Source organism: Xenopus laevis, chromosome 4L (assembly GCF_017654675.1).
Source record: "Xenopus laevis strain J_2021 chromosome 4L, Xenopus_laevis_v10.1, whole genome shotgun sequence".
NCBI classification, from domain to species: Eukaryota; Metazoa; Chordata; class Amphibia; order Anura; family Pipidae; genus Xenopus; species Xenopus laevis.
In genome coordinates, this window is record NC_054377.1 from 68,545,864 (window position 1) to 68,559,842 (window position 13,979).

Genomic DNA, 13,979 nt, shown 5'->3' on the forward strand with positions numbered 1-13,979 from the left:
ATATCTGTGTTGTCTTCATTCTCTAGGGTTTCTAAACAAATCTGTTGCAGGAGAAACCTAACCATTTTCTCTATATTTTAGATATACAAGTATAGGCTGTTTTGACCCTTATTGTGGATGGCATTTACCAATTAGATTTGCCTTGACATGTATGGTAAAGCTGAACACTTGGCTATTTGGTATAACCAAAATAATGTGGACTAGAATAGTACTAAATATGAATTATAGTTAGTGGAGGGAACCATAGGGTAAAACCCCCTATATAGAGTCTGAGGCAGGAGGCCTCAGTAAGGAACTGAAGAGGAGAAAAGCTTCCGGAGTGGAAACCACTGGAAATAAATGGTGTGTTTTCTTTGGCTACCCAGGAAATCCCGACCTAAAACTATGAGCCCTTGCTTAGCTTGTTCACTACATATATGGGATATAGTATCTCGTAAGCACCCATTTATTACCCCTCATACCCCTGCAGCACCAATATTAGGAAACCCAGCTTTCTTAGCTGGTTTGCAAAAACACCTCTTTCACTGGTGGATACTAAATGGGCTAGTATTTGTTAAATCCCTAATACACTGCAGAGGTCCCTACACTGTCCAATATCTCTTAGATCACTATCAACTTCCAGATTCAGAAAGATTCAGAGCTTATCAGGTTTTACATTTTGTGCAGAAATGTTGGAATTCTACCAAAACTCACGATTTATCTAGCTCGTTTTATGAACGTTGGTGTACAAAAGGTACAGCCCCTAAAGGAGCCATTTCAATTCTATACTTACAATTCAACACGCCAGTCAGCTTGCTCGATCTACCTAATATCACTAAATGGGAAATGGATATAGGTAAATCATTGCCTGAACTGGATTGGTTACGACTTTGGGACAATACACGCAAAAGTTCTATCAACACAGTCATGCTGGAAGCAGGTTATAAGGTATTATTTCGCTGGTATTTAACCCCAGTACAATTGGCTAAATTTTATCCCGATTGCAAAAATACATGTTACAGGGGTTGTTCTGCATCAGGATCCATGTTCCATATCTGGTGGACATGTCCCATAGCTGTGAGATTCTGGATACGGATTTATACCCTTATTTTTTCTGTGTTACATCTTAACTTAAAAAGAGACCCGTACGTTGCCTTATTGGGAGCTTTCCCCTGTGATGTCCCCAGGAAACAGGTTTGCTTACTTAATCATATTTTCTTGGCCGCCAGACAGGTTATTGCTAAGGCGTGGAAATCTTCGTCTCTACAGTACAATATGGTCAAAGTGAAATTGGATTGGATTCTCATTAATGAAAAATTAACCAGTATCCACCTAGATAAATATCAGGCCTTTGTTGATGTCTGGCAACCTTGGATAGATTACAGATTCCACGGAACCCTACTGGTCTCTACCCTTTCCTTATAAGATCTTGGCAGACAACCCTTTTGACATGGGACCAACCATAGTATTTCATACCATACTCTGACCGTAATTGACATGGCTCCGTTATATAGCAATTGCATGGAACTGCTATGCTGATGTTTGATTCTGCTCAAACTCCCCATATGTATGCTGTAACCCACATTTGCTGCACCTGACTGTTTGATATGTGTGATTACCTATTGGTCTAACCTTTTATTTTCCTTTCTTTTTTTTTTAATTTTATTATTTCTTTTTGTTAACAACTGTCTTTGATTTCTCTGTACCACGTTCATAGATATATGTAATGCAGGTTTGCTCTGTTTCAACAAACACTGATAGACAGACATTTGCCCTATGCAAATCTTTTTGTTTTTTATTTCCACCATCGTCTCGTTGTATTATGTTCCCGGTATTTGATTGTATATGCACAGAGGTGATGTAAATTCTTTTGCAATTTTCTTTTTTATTTCTGTCAAACATATTGAAACAGGAAATAAATGGTGTGTGTAGACGTCCCAAATCTAAGGGTTTTCAACAACAGAAAAAATCACTAAGGTATAGAGACCAACAGAAAGTGAAAACAGAAGTACAGGTTGGGACCTGTTATCCAGAATGTACCGGACCTGGATCTTTCTGGATAATGGATCTTTCCATAATTTGGATCTTCATACCTTAAGTCTACTAGAAAATCATTTAAGCATTAAATAAACCCAACAGGCTGATTTTGCTTCCAAAAAGGATTAATTATATCTTAGTTTGGATCAAGGACAAGGTACTGTTTTATTATTGTAGAGAAAAAGTAAATCATTTTTAAAAAATTAAAAAAATGGCAAAAATGGAGTCTATTGAAGCTAGCCTTTCCATAATTGGTAGCTTTTTGGATAACGGGTTTCCAGATAATGTATCCCATACCTGTAGTAGTAATTAAAAAATTAAAATGTGTTTATTAGGACATCCATAGGCTATAATAAACACTTTTTAATTTTATAATTTCTACTACAAACTGTTTTCACTTTTTGTTGGTCTTTATACCTTAGTAATTTTTTCTGGAAAAGAGTTAACCCAAGCTAAACAAAGCCTTAGGAAAGTCAGGGTGCATGAAACCCAGTCAATGATAGCCTAGCTCCTGTTATAGTAAATATTGCCTTTTTACATCTCTTGCCTTGAACCACCATTTTATGATATTCTCTGTGCTGCCCCAGAGATCACCTGACCAGAAAAACTGCAGCTCTAACTGTAACAGGAAGAAGTGTGGAAGCAAAAGACAGAACTCTGTCTGTTAATTGGCTTATGCGACCTAACATGTATGGTTTGTTGGTATGTTTGTGAGTACAGCGAATCTTATGATCCCAGGGGGCTGCCCTTATTTTTTAAAATGGCAATTTTCTATTTGTGATTACCCAATGGCACATACTACTAGAAAAGTATATTATTATGAAAATGGTTTATTTATATGAAGCAGGGGTTTACATATGAGCTGTTTTATGCAATATATTTTTATAGAGACCTACATTGTTTAGGGGGTATTATTTGCCTTTAATAAACCTCAAGTTCAAGGTTAAGGACCACCAAGGCAGACCTCCCCTTTTTTGTGACCAATATTATTTTCCTTGTATTATATTCCATATTCATTTATCTGCAAAAACATGGAAAGTATTCCCTTTTATTTTGTACATACTGTATCTCTATTTATATAGTGCTATGCAACATCAAGTCATTGCTGTTGTCTTTTAGTGTAAGAAATTTATTGGGAGGAAATGCATGACAAAATGATAAAACATTTAGCATGGCACATCAGGTTTCGGTTCAGCAGAATATTACTGAGGATTATCATTTTAAGAAGGTATGCAAAAGCAAGTTTTTCCATACAAAGCATTAAACGTTAATATGCTTTAGCGTGTCTCAGAGCTGGAATGCCAAGTATCCCTCTGGGAATCAGAGTGTTATTTGGTTATGCTGGAATGAGCCTATCTGCGTAGTTAAAGGTTACTCCTTGCTTTATAAAAACAATGACTTGGCTGGTCACCAATTTCTTTTCTTTCCGTTGTTCTCTAGTTTTATTTTCTTTTCCTGAAAATGTGGTGGTAAAAGGCAGACCTCCGTGAAAACAAAGCTGTGGGTATGGGAATATTTTCTTTCCATTTGGAAAGTTGGAGAACAACTCAGAAAGATAAGAGCCTTATAAATAATTAAATGCCTTTTGAATATACTGTAGCGGACACAAATCCAATTCACAATCTGATTTCTTCAGCTACATATTTGTACTAGCCTTATATAATGCCATCTCGAACAAAGAAACACAGCTGTACATTAGTTTCATACACTTGCTGCCTAGATGGATGATGATGCTGGAATTCAGTGTGCATTTGATGGGGTGGTTGTTAAGTAGAGTGTGACAGTTGCATGGTGGGATTGTCTTAGACCAGTGATCCCCAACCAGTGGCTCGTGAACAACATGCTCACCAACCCCTTAGCTATTGCTCCCAATATCATCAAAGCAGGTGCTTATTTTTGAACTCCTGGCTTGGAGGCATGTTTTAGTTGTATAAAAGCCAGGTGTACTGCCAAATAAAGCCAGACCAAATATTGGCTACCAAATATCCAATCACAGCCCTTATTTGTCACCCCGAAGAACTTTTTTCATGCTTGTGTTGCTCCCAAACTCTTTTTACAATTGACTGTGGCTCATGGGTATAAAAGTTTGGGGGCCCCTGTCTTAGCGTATCAGAATAAAAGTAAGTCCAGGCCCTAGTAGATTTTGTTTGTACTTTGATCACTATTTTGAGTTAGCTCTAATACATCTGCTAGGAAAGGGAGCACCCGTATGAGATATATGTAAATAAAAATCTGACACCCAACTCCTGCATGAAGAGAGAATGAAGAGAAACAGACACGGAGAAGGATAATGAAGATAAACTTGATTATTTCAGAAACACTACAGATTTTTTTAATTGGTTATATTTAGAAATGATGAAGCTTATATTAAATTTTCATTATTGTGATAGTTCCCCTTTAATCAGAAATGCTGATTTTGACCAGTTTCTTATTTCCCAATAGCCATGTGGTAAAGAAAATATTCATATACAGCGTGTGAAATGTATCAAATGTTAAACTTGCACATACAGCATTTAAGAAAAATATAGTCATATATGGTTCATTGGTGTATAGCTTGGTATTGTTCATTTGTTCATGGCTATTACGAAACAGATAAAATGTAATGGCATTTTTGCAGTCCCCTATAAATGACAAATCTCGTGTAGAAGAGGCAATGTTTTCCACTACAGAGGTGTGTTTTGAACCCGATGACAAAATGAACTTTAGACAACGGTCTCACTATGCACTGTGACATCTCGGTGAATGCCAGTTCTTCCAGGACACTTAATTAACTAAGCGTGCTACATGGCTTAAATCCTCCCACAGCTGCAACCAGTTCTGGAATTCAGGGAGAGTGGTTACATAAACAAGTCCAGTAGTCATCATGGTACAAAGTTTTTGTGTGCAGTCAGGGACATTGCATAGCAATGTAACTTCAATACACTCCTTGTTAGGGGCAGTCTGCTTCATGTATGTAAGTTGAAAGTAAATTACCCAGTAAAAGAACACAGTATTGAGATGTATCTTAAAATAGTACAGTTATGGGATCCGTTATCCAGAAACCAGCTATCCAGAAAGCTCTGAATTACAGAAAGGCTGTCCCTCATTTTATTCAAATAATCCAATTTTTTTTTTAAATGTATTTCCTTTTTCTCTGTAATAATAATAATAAAGCAGTACCTTGTAATTGATCCAAACAAAGATATAATGAATCCTTACTAGAAGCAAAGCCAGCATATTGGATTTAATGTTTACATCATTTTCTAGTAGATCCGAATTACAAAAAGATCCATTATCGGGAAAACCCCAGGTCCCTATTCTAAAACTGCATAAAACAACACACAATATAGGTATTTTCCTTTACAGAAATGATAAAACAGAATTTTGTGACAGGCCAAATACACACATAGCATTGCTACATAACTTAAAGCATAGTTGTTATGGTGGCAGCCTCATTTAGTGGAAAAACAAACAAAAACTATTATGACAAGATGGGAAACAATTTATTGGAAAACATATGTCAATGATCAGTTTGCGGCTGGGCAAATGTATTTAGCAAAAAAATGCTTCATTTTTACCATAATTTTTTCCTATTTAAAAAGCTGAGCAATCTTTCCCAAATATATTCCAGCAGCAGGCAATTGTTAGATAAGAAAACAAATAGCCAAACCTTTCATGGTGTAAAGAAAGCAAAGGTGTTTAATCCAGAAATTCACTTCACATTCACTTGCTAGGATTTATCCCCTCCAAATCTCCTAAACCATGCACTCATCTTGCCATCACCATCAATGAGGTCTTGATGGTGTTGACCAGCTTTCTGCTCATGACATACACAAATGTTTTTGGAAAAGCTTTATCAGGTGATCAGAAGAAAATGTAACTATTTGTTCAAGCATTTCAGACTGTCTGTCCTAGAGCTTGGTAAAAGTTTTGAATGTATTAAAAGTCATTAAAAAAGTTTCTTATATATTTGACATGAATCACCATTACTGATTTACCTATAAAACTGAAAACCAAAGCTTGAAGTGAAATAATTGATACATTAATAATAGGATTTCAAAGACTTAAGACATGGAAAAAATGTACCTATACATTTGTTATGGATTTAAGTTTAATTTCGCCTTGAAGAGTGAAGGAAAGACAACGTGTGTGGCACACCAACTAAAATGAACCAATTTTAGAAAGAAATGACAAGACACTAACAATTATATAGAAAGCAGTCGATTTTAGAGCTGGAATTTGAAATGAGTTTGCAACTCTGGTTTTCATTTCCCCAGCTTGTAAACAGGTCACTGTTTTTGTCCTCTCCTGCCCCCTGCTGGTACAGCACTAGTGATACAAACTGTGGGTAGTAGAAAACTAAAAAAAAAAAATAGTGTTTTATGCAGGGAGAAGGTTGTTCCCCAATAGTTTTCAAAGGGGACTTTATCAGCTGCATCTACTGCAGCACAAACATCCTGCCCCTGTGCAAAGAACATATGCAATCTATATTGCAGAAAAAACACTAAAAATGAATATCTATAGTTCTACACCTAAAATATAATTCTATTCAAATTTGTCACAATTGGTGTTGTCATGTGACTGAGAATTATTTGGATGGAATGCCAAAGGCTGACCATAAAACATCAATGTACTCAGCGCTACAATCTTAAAAACTATTTTCCATAGAAATATTTAAGTGCTAGAGTTTTCAAAAACACATACAAGTATTATCTGATGTGCTACATTTCCAATCCTCTGGTGCCTTCAAATTGTTCAGATGATTTCATTTCTGTCAGTAGCCGCCATTTAGGCTACATTAATGAGGTCCCCATGTAAACTGCATTTGTGATGTCTATGCACTTTGACTGGCTTTATGAAATGCAGTGCAAAATAATAAAATACAACTTCTACATTATTGCACTATTAATATTGTAATGGATCTGAGACCTGCTCTACCACCAAATAACGCCAACCCGTGGTTTGTAAACCTGCACTAAGCACAATCCATTCCAAGAGTAAACACTCCGTGTGCTGGGAATAAAAGCCAATTCCCGTATCTATACACAGAAACAGCTCTCTGCTGTGCATGTGCCACTCTCAATCTTTCCCATGGGAAGTAGAAATGGTTTCTGAGCAAAGTTCATGTTATCTCACAGTGCTCTCAGGAAACTGGATGGACTCCAATACTCACAGCCCCTGTACTAGCAGATATAAGATAGCACTATGCCAAGCATGAAAAATAATATGAACTGTAGGCAGAAACTGGTTGCAAAATTATCATGAAAAGACTGAACTTTTATAACTGCAAACAAATCTAAAGACTGCAGTTTACACTACACAAAATATATCAAGCTAGTAATGTAGTACTGAGCCTGACTTACTCTTCACTTGTGTCACCATAGACTTTGCCTAGAACATGTTTTCTAACATTATCTATTGCTAGAAAACTATACATAGCGTTCACTCCAATTTTCCTTCAGACAGTTATTTTTCTACTGAATAGAACTGCTTGATCATTTTCCACCAAGGCCTAACTTCAGTATTATAGCCAATACCAAGGCCTCACCCATTTGGAGCATACCTACCACTATTCCATTTAGTGTTATAGGTATGTTCAAATGTTTGTGTTCAATGTATTTATCATGGCCACAGAAACAGACAACTGTAGAAATGAGCATGCATTCCTGAGGCACAGCGATGTGGTAAAACTCGATTTTATTCCATGAATTAAAACAACCTCATCCTAACGCGTTTCGTATCTAGAGAAACGTAATCATAGGCACATGATTACGAATCTCTAGATACGAAACACGTTAGGATGAGGTTGTTTTAGTTCATGGAATTTGTGCCTCAGGAGTGTGTGCTCATTTCTACAGTTGTCTGCATCTTCACCCCAAGTTACGGGTTCGGGGCGCTGCACCCGAGCCACCATTTGATACCGGTGTGTGTGAGTCACACATGTTTCACTTTGCTGTGTAATTTGTGCCCGAAGGAGACGAACCTGGGGGTTATGCACCCAGGTCAACCTTTTTATCAGGTGAACCATGGCTAAACTTGTTTGCTGATTTAATTAATTAAATACATAGAGGTCAGAGTTTCACTCATCTGAACAAAAATGTTGTATAGTCAGAATTTCTTTACTTTTTTTTGGGATAGAGCCGCAAACAACCCTTTCTTCACAGAAACATTCATAACTAGAACAAGTGCATGTTTATATCATTTTAAAAGGGGTTGTTCCCCTTCAAAACACTTTTCAGTTGAGTTGTTTTCAGATTGTTCACCACAAATAAATAAAAATTTAAATTACTTTCCATTTTTTTTGCTGTTTTTCCAAAATTAATGTAATGTTCGTGTCTCTGGGGTTTCAATCTGACAGTTGAGTAATCCAGGCGCAGATTCTAAACTGTTATTATTTGCTACTTTAGTTGATACATTTCTCAGAAGCATTTTTGGAATATTAGCAAATATTGTATCAATTCTAACAGTGGCCTTTAACGAACCTCAGGGATTCTGCTCAGCAGGGACAAAGATTACAAATTTATCAACTAATGTATAAATGTAGAACAGTTAATAAAGTCTGTGACCACCAGCCCCAGATCTGCTTCAGAAACACATAAGAAGGCGAAAAATGAAACTTTACACTTTAATATTAGAAAAACAGTCACAAATAGAAAAACAGTCACAAATAGAAAGGAGTTGAAAAAAAAAAACTGAACTGAAAAAAGTGGAAGGTAAACAACCTCTTTAAGAAGTATATATGTTTTACCAAATTACAGAGCGGATATACTATATATATATATATATATATATATATATATATATATATATATATATATATATATATATATATATATATATATACATACATACATACATACACACACATATTACATATAGATATAGATACACACACAAAATCAGGAAAGGTGACAGGACATCCATATTCCTTCGGATTTTTATCTATTTATTTTTTATTGGTTTTTTTTTCGGATTTTTATCTTACCTCTTGTAGTTTTACTCCAAGGCAACTCGGACATTAACTCTAAATAGTTTCTGGTCAGAGCATATTCTGGCATGGATTGTGGCATCTTTTTCAACCTGGAAATCAAAAGCAAAATTCTTAATGTTCTGCCATTTTCTATAAAATTAACAGGAGTTTTTTTATTTAGCTTTTATTTATATAGAGCTGCCATTTGTACACAGTGTTTTCCAGAGATTGTTTATCATCGGCTACAGTCCCCTCACCAGTGGAGCAAGGAATATATCTCAAGGATATTAAGCTGCCTGTATATCACCACTGAACTGTCTGCCCAAACTACAAACAAACCAAGTGCATATGCACACATACATAAAATCAGGTTAATGTCACAGAAGGCATTCTCTTCACTGATGGAAAAAACAAGTCTGAGAAAACAGAAATCTGTTCCAATCTGCTCTGTGGTCTGTGCACATGGGTCTCAGCCCAAAAAGAAAAAAACAGGCGTGCTTCTTATTTTGAATATATAGTATATTTACAATAAATATATAGTATATTTACAATAAATATCTCTACACATATTATATACATGTTTTTGGACCTACATATCTTGTTATAGTAATGTACAATAATTCAGGTTGAATTATAAAGCTTATCTTGACCTTAAAGGGAAAAAAACCATAATACATAGTTGTCCATAGTAAACTTCAAGAGAAATAAAATAAAAATTATGGGGCAATATACTATTTTGTGATTTATATGGGCAACCCAAAGGGTTAGGGCACATTTGGAGATTCGGGGAGATTTGCCCAGCGAATAATCTCCCCAATGTACTCATTCACAAGTAAACTTCGGGCGACTTTGGAAATCAAAGCACTGCGAGTGCATTGGTGCAGGCATTTTTTCATTAAAGCCGGCGGAAGACACAGGGAAGCAGTTCGGGGAGATTAGTCGTCCCAAAGAAGAGACGATTAGTCGCCAGGCGACTAAATCTCCCCGAATCTCCAGGTGTGCCCTTACCCAAACAGGTCAAATATTATTATTATTTGGAAGGGGGTGTCAGACCTTCATACATGACCTTCTCTGGATTTTATTACAGGACTCACAATGTCCCACTACTTTTTTTCACACATTTTTTAAAGTGGACCTGTCACCCAGACACAAAAATCTGTATAATAAAAGTCCTTATAAAATTAAGCAAGAAATCCAATTTATATTGTTTAATAAAGCATTCAAAGCTCAATTAAAAATCTCAGCTGTCAATCATATATTGTCTGCCCCTCCTCTATGCCTAGGCATAGAGGCGGGGCAGACAATTACTTTCACTTTCCATTCAGCACTTCCTAGATGTCACTGCTCTCCCAACATTCCCCCGTTCTCTTCACCGTTTAATTGTGTAACCAGGGTATGGGGATGGACATCAGGTCCCCCATTCTGGTGCACAAACAAGATTCTGAGATGATACAAGACTTGTCTTAATAACAGTGTCCACAAAATGGCTCCTGCCTGCTTGCTATAATTATGAATTCCCAGACTGAAAGAAACAAGATTCAAATAATTTATATAGTGTAATTAAAGTTCATTTTGCTTGACTAATGTGATAAAATAGGATTTTGAATCATTTTATTGGGTGACGGGTCACCTTTAAATAGATGTTCTGGAATGCTGTGCCCTGGTGTTCCATAAGCACTGTGTGATATCAAAGCAAAACTGATAGATATCAGATGGAAAAGGAAATCATTACCTTTTTATTTCCTTTACACATACTTTTAGAGCTGGTTCTGGCATATTAGAGGATTTTATTTTCCTCTCAAGTATTATAATGTCATCAGAATCTTCATCGTCATCATCTGTGTTTTCCAGGGAAAATGATTTGCTGGAAATATTTCCAAGCTTTCTCGGAGGCCGAATGGCTACAATCTAAAGAATGAGTTTAAAAACACAAGAGCTGTAAACATACAACAAAATTCAAATATAAATGGGGCAAGGTGATTCAATTAATTTTGCAAAGGGCAACCACAGGCCTGGCATAAATGGAACTCATTTTTCTTAATTTTAACCCAAACAGCTGGCATTTAAACACAATACTTATAGAATTACACTAACAGTCAAAACCCCAATGTAGTGTACTGTGCATGCACTTTGCTTCAATTGCAAGCAAATAGGAGGGATAGCCAGTAAAATCAAAAGTAAAAAGACTGGGGAAAACAAAACAGGGATACTATATTAAGCTGAACAGGGTTGCTTTATACCAACTTACTACAACAATTTTTCAAAATGCCATACAGGAATTTTGTCCAACATACCCTTTTGTCATCATCTTGTTTGGGGTTCCGTGTTTTCTGCAGTAGTTTTAACCCTTCAATTTGCCTCAGTAAGAGAGGAATGGTCACCTTAAAACGTTCTTCCAGGCTAACAGCATCTAAAATCTGACAAGAACCAAAAAGAAAATGTGCATCAATTACAGTGAATGAAAAGCACTTGCCTTTAGAACCAAACATGTGTATCAATATCCTACATAAATCCTGGGAAGTAAATTAGGAGACACAAGTTAGAAAAATAATTTCAAAATAGGCAAACATCTATCAAAGCAAGTGGTCTATTTTTTACAGGGGTATGGTTGACAAAACCTTCCTTTAACAGTGTTCCCCCCCATATAGCGTGATTGTTTCCCACATTTTGGGGTATTTCTGTAAATGTGTCTGGAAACAATTTAAAAAATATGAGTTGCAGGGATGCATTAAAGAAAAACACACACATATAGAGTGATTGTTTCCCACATTTTGGGGTATTTCTGCAAATGTGTCTGGAAACAATTTTAAAAATATGAGTTGCAGGGATGCATTAAAGAAAAACACACATAACTAAAATTTGGTGCCCTGCTGAAAGCACATTTTAAAGCATTAGTAATTACATGTGGCAGAGAAATGCGCTACAGGCACAGTAAAGCTGGGCTGGCACATATAGATCCGCTCTATTGAAAGTCCACCAAATGAGCAGCTCTTTGACCATTTTGCCTGCATTAGGCTGATAATAAAATATTAATTGACAATTTCAGAACCATTAATCTTTATCGGTCACATATCGGATATAGTAAAGCTATGTATACACTTGTTTTCCTTTCCTTTAGTTACTTTTTGAAGGTGAATAAATAGATTATATGTTGTATATTTTAACTAGGAGACAAGAAAGTTTTGCTAATGTTGTTTTGCTCAAAAATAATTGCTATGGAAAAGGGAGACAAAGTACCTGGAGTTTTTCTTCATTGGTTGTCCTAATAATCGATGTAAGAACATCTGGCAGTAGTTCTTTTGGCAGATTGTTAAGTAATCGCTTCAGCTTTGCTACTGCAGGTACAGAATTATCAAGCATGTCCACCAGCTTCAAGTAGATAAAAAGACAAGCACGAGATAAACAAAAAATACAAAGAAGATATTCATACAACGACATTACTTTAAATGGTTTGGTATGTTACATAGGTTATAGCTAGGGATAATGGGTCTGTCATACTTTTATTTATGTTAAAGCATGTTGAAATTTTTCCTAACAAATTGTGTTTAAAAATCTAGGCCCACCAATATTAAAAGGAAATTTCACCTTTTTCTTATTGTGTTTTCCCCACAATTATGGAGTGTCAAAAAATCTATTTCGTAACACTTGGGGGCACATTTACGATGGGTCGAATATCGAGGGTTAAGAAACCCTCGAATTCGACCGTCGAAGTAAAATCGTACAAATTCGAATATTGAATTCGAAGGATTTACCGCAAACCCTACGATGGATGGAACGTTTTGAAGGATTTTAATCGATCGCTCAAAGGATTTTTCTTCGATCAAAAAAACCTTAGAAAACTAATGGGCAAGGTCCTCATAGGCTAACATTGTACCTCGGTAGGTTTAAACTGCCGAAGTATGTAGTCAAAGTTTTTTTTAAAGAGACAGTACTTCGACTATCGAATGGTCGAATAGTCGAACGATTTTTACTTCGAATCGTTCGAATCAAAGTCATATTCGATGGTCGAAGTAGCCCAAAAAAACCTTCGACATTCAAAGTTTTTTTTCATTCGAATCCTTCACTCGAGCTTAGTAAATGTGCCCCATAGTTTTGCTTTCATTTTTTCAATCACAAGTTAGTGCTTAATACTGAGCTCAAGGCTGCCCCTTCCGATTCCAGAGCCAGCTCCACCTTTTTCTCAATCATTGGCATAGCATGAATCAATTTGGCTGATAGTAAATGTATGCTATGCAAATGAGCAAAGAAGAAACTTGGCATGCATAATACTAGCTTGGGTAATTGAAAGCAACGTGGCAATTTTTGTTAACAAAGCCCTTCGGTCAAAATCTGTATTCGTTTTTTTTTAAATGATTAGTAAACCTTAAAAATAAGTGAAAAGAAAATGAATGAGGGTGCTATTCTAATCACCTTTGCAATGTACATTCGTTATTTTTTTTTTTTTTAGATTCCAAGATGTTAAGGGATACATGTACTGTTCACATAAATGAATTTTGTTACAACAGCGCCACCTGCTTTTCATTTTCCGACCATTCTGACCACCAAGTAGTCAAGGAAGATGTCAGGAGAAAGAAAGAGGCTGCTCTGATGTTCTTCTGCTTAGGAATGATGTTAGAAAAGTTTTGAATTTTTTTTCTAAGCAGAAGAACATCAGAGCATCCTCTTTCCTTCTCCTGGCATCTTCCTTGACTACTTGGTGGTCAGAATGGTCTGAAAATGACCAGCAGGTGGCGCTGTTGTAACAAAGTTAATTTATTTTTACAGTACAGGTATTGGATCTGTTATCCAGAATGCTCGGGACCTGGGGGTTTCCGGATAACGGATCTTTCTGTAATTTGGGTCTTCATGCCTTAAGTCTATTAGAAATTTATTTAAACATTAAATAAACCCAATAGGCTGGTTTTGCTTCCAATAAGGATTAATTATATCTTAATTGGGATCAAGTACAAGCTACTGTTTTTATTATTACAGAGAAAAAGGAAATCATTTTTAACAATTTGGATTATTTGGATAA

General features: G+C 36.0%; 1 protein-coding gene across 1 annotated transcript in view; it reads right to left on the reverse strand.

The window, feature by feature from the left end:
• The window catches only part of lonp2.L (lon peptidase 2, peroxisomal L homeolog), a 61,881-nt gene that overhangs the window by 42,247 nt on the left and 5,655 nt on the right, over window positions 1-13,979 (reverse strand). Inside the window, 4 exon segments of the mRNA NM_001096479.1 lie at window positions 8,981-9,075; window positions 10,698-10,873; window positions 11,260-11,382; window positions 12,203-12,334. Coding sequence (NP_001089948.1) covers window positions 8,981-9,075; window positions 10,698-10,873; window positions 11,260-11,382; window positions 12,203-12,334 — 526 coding nt within the window.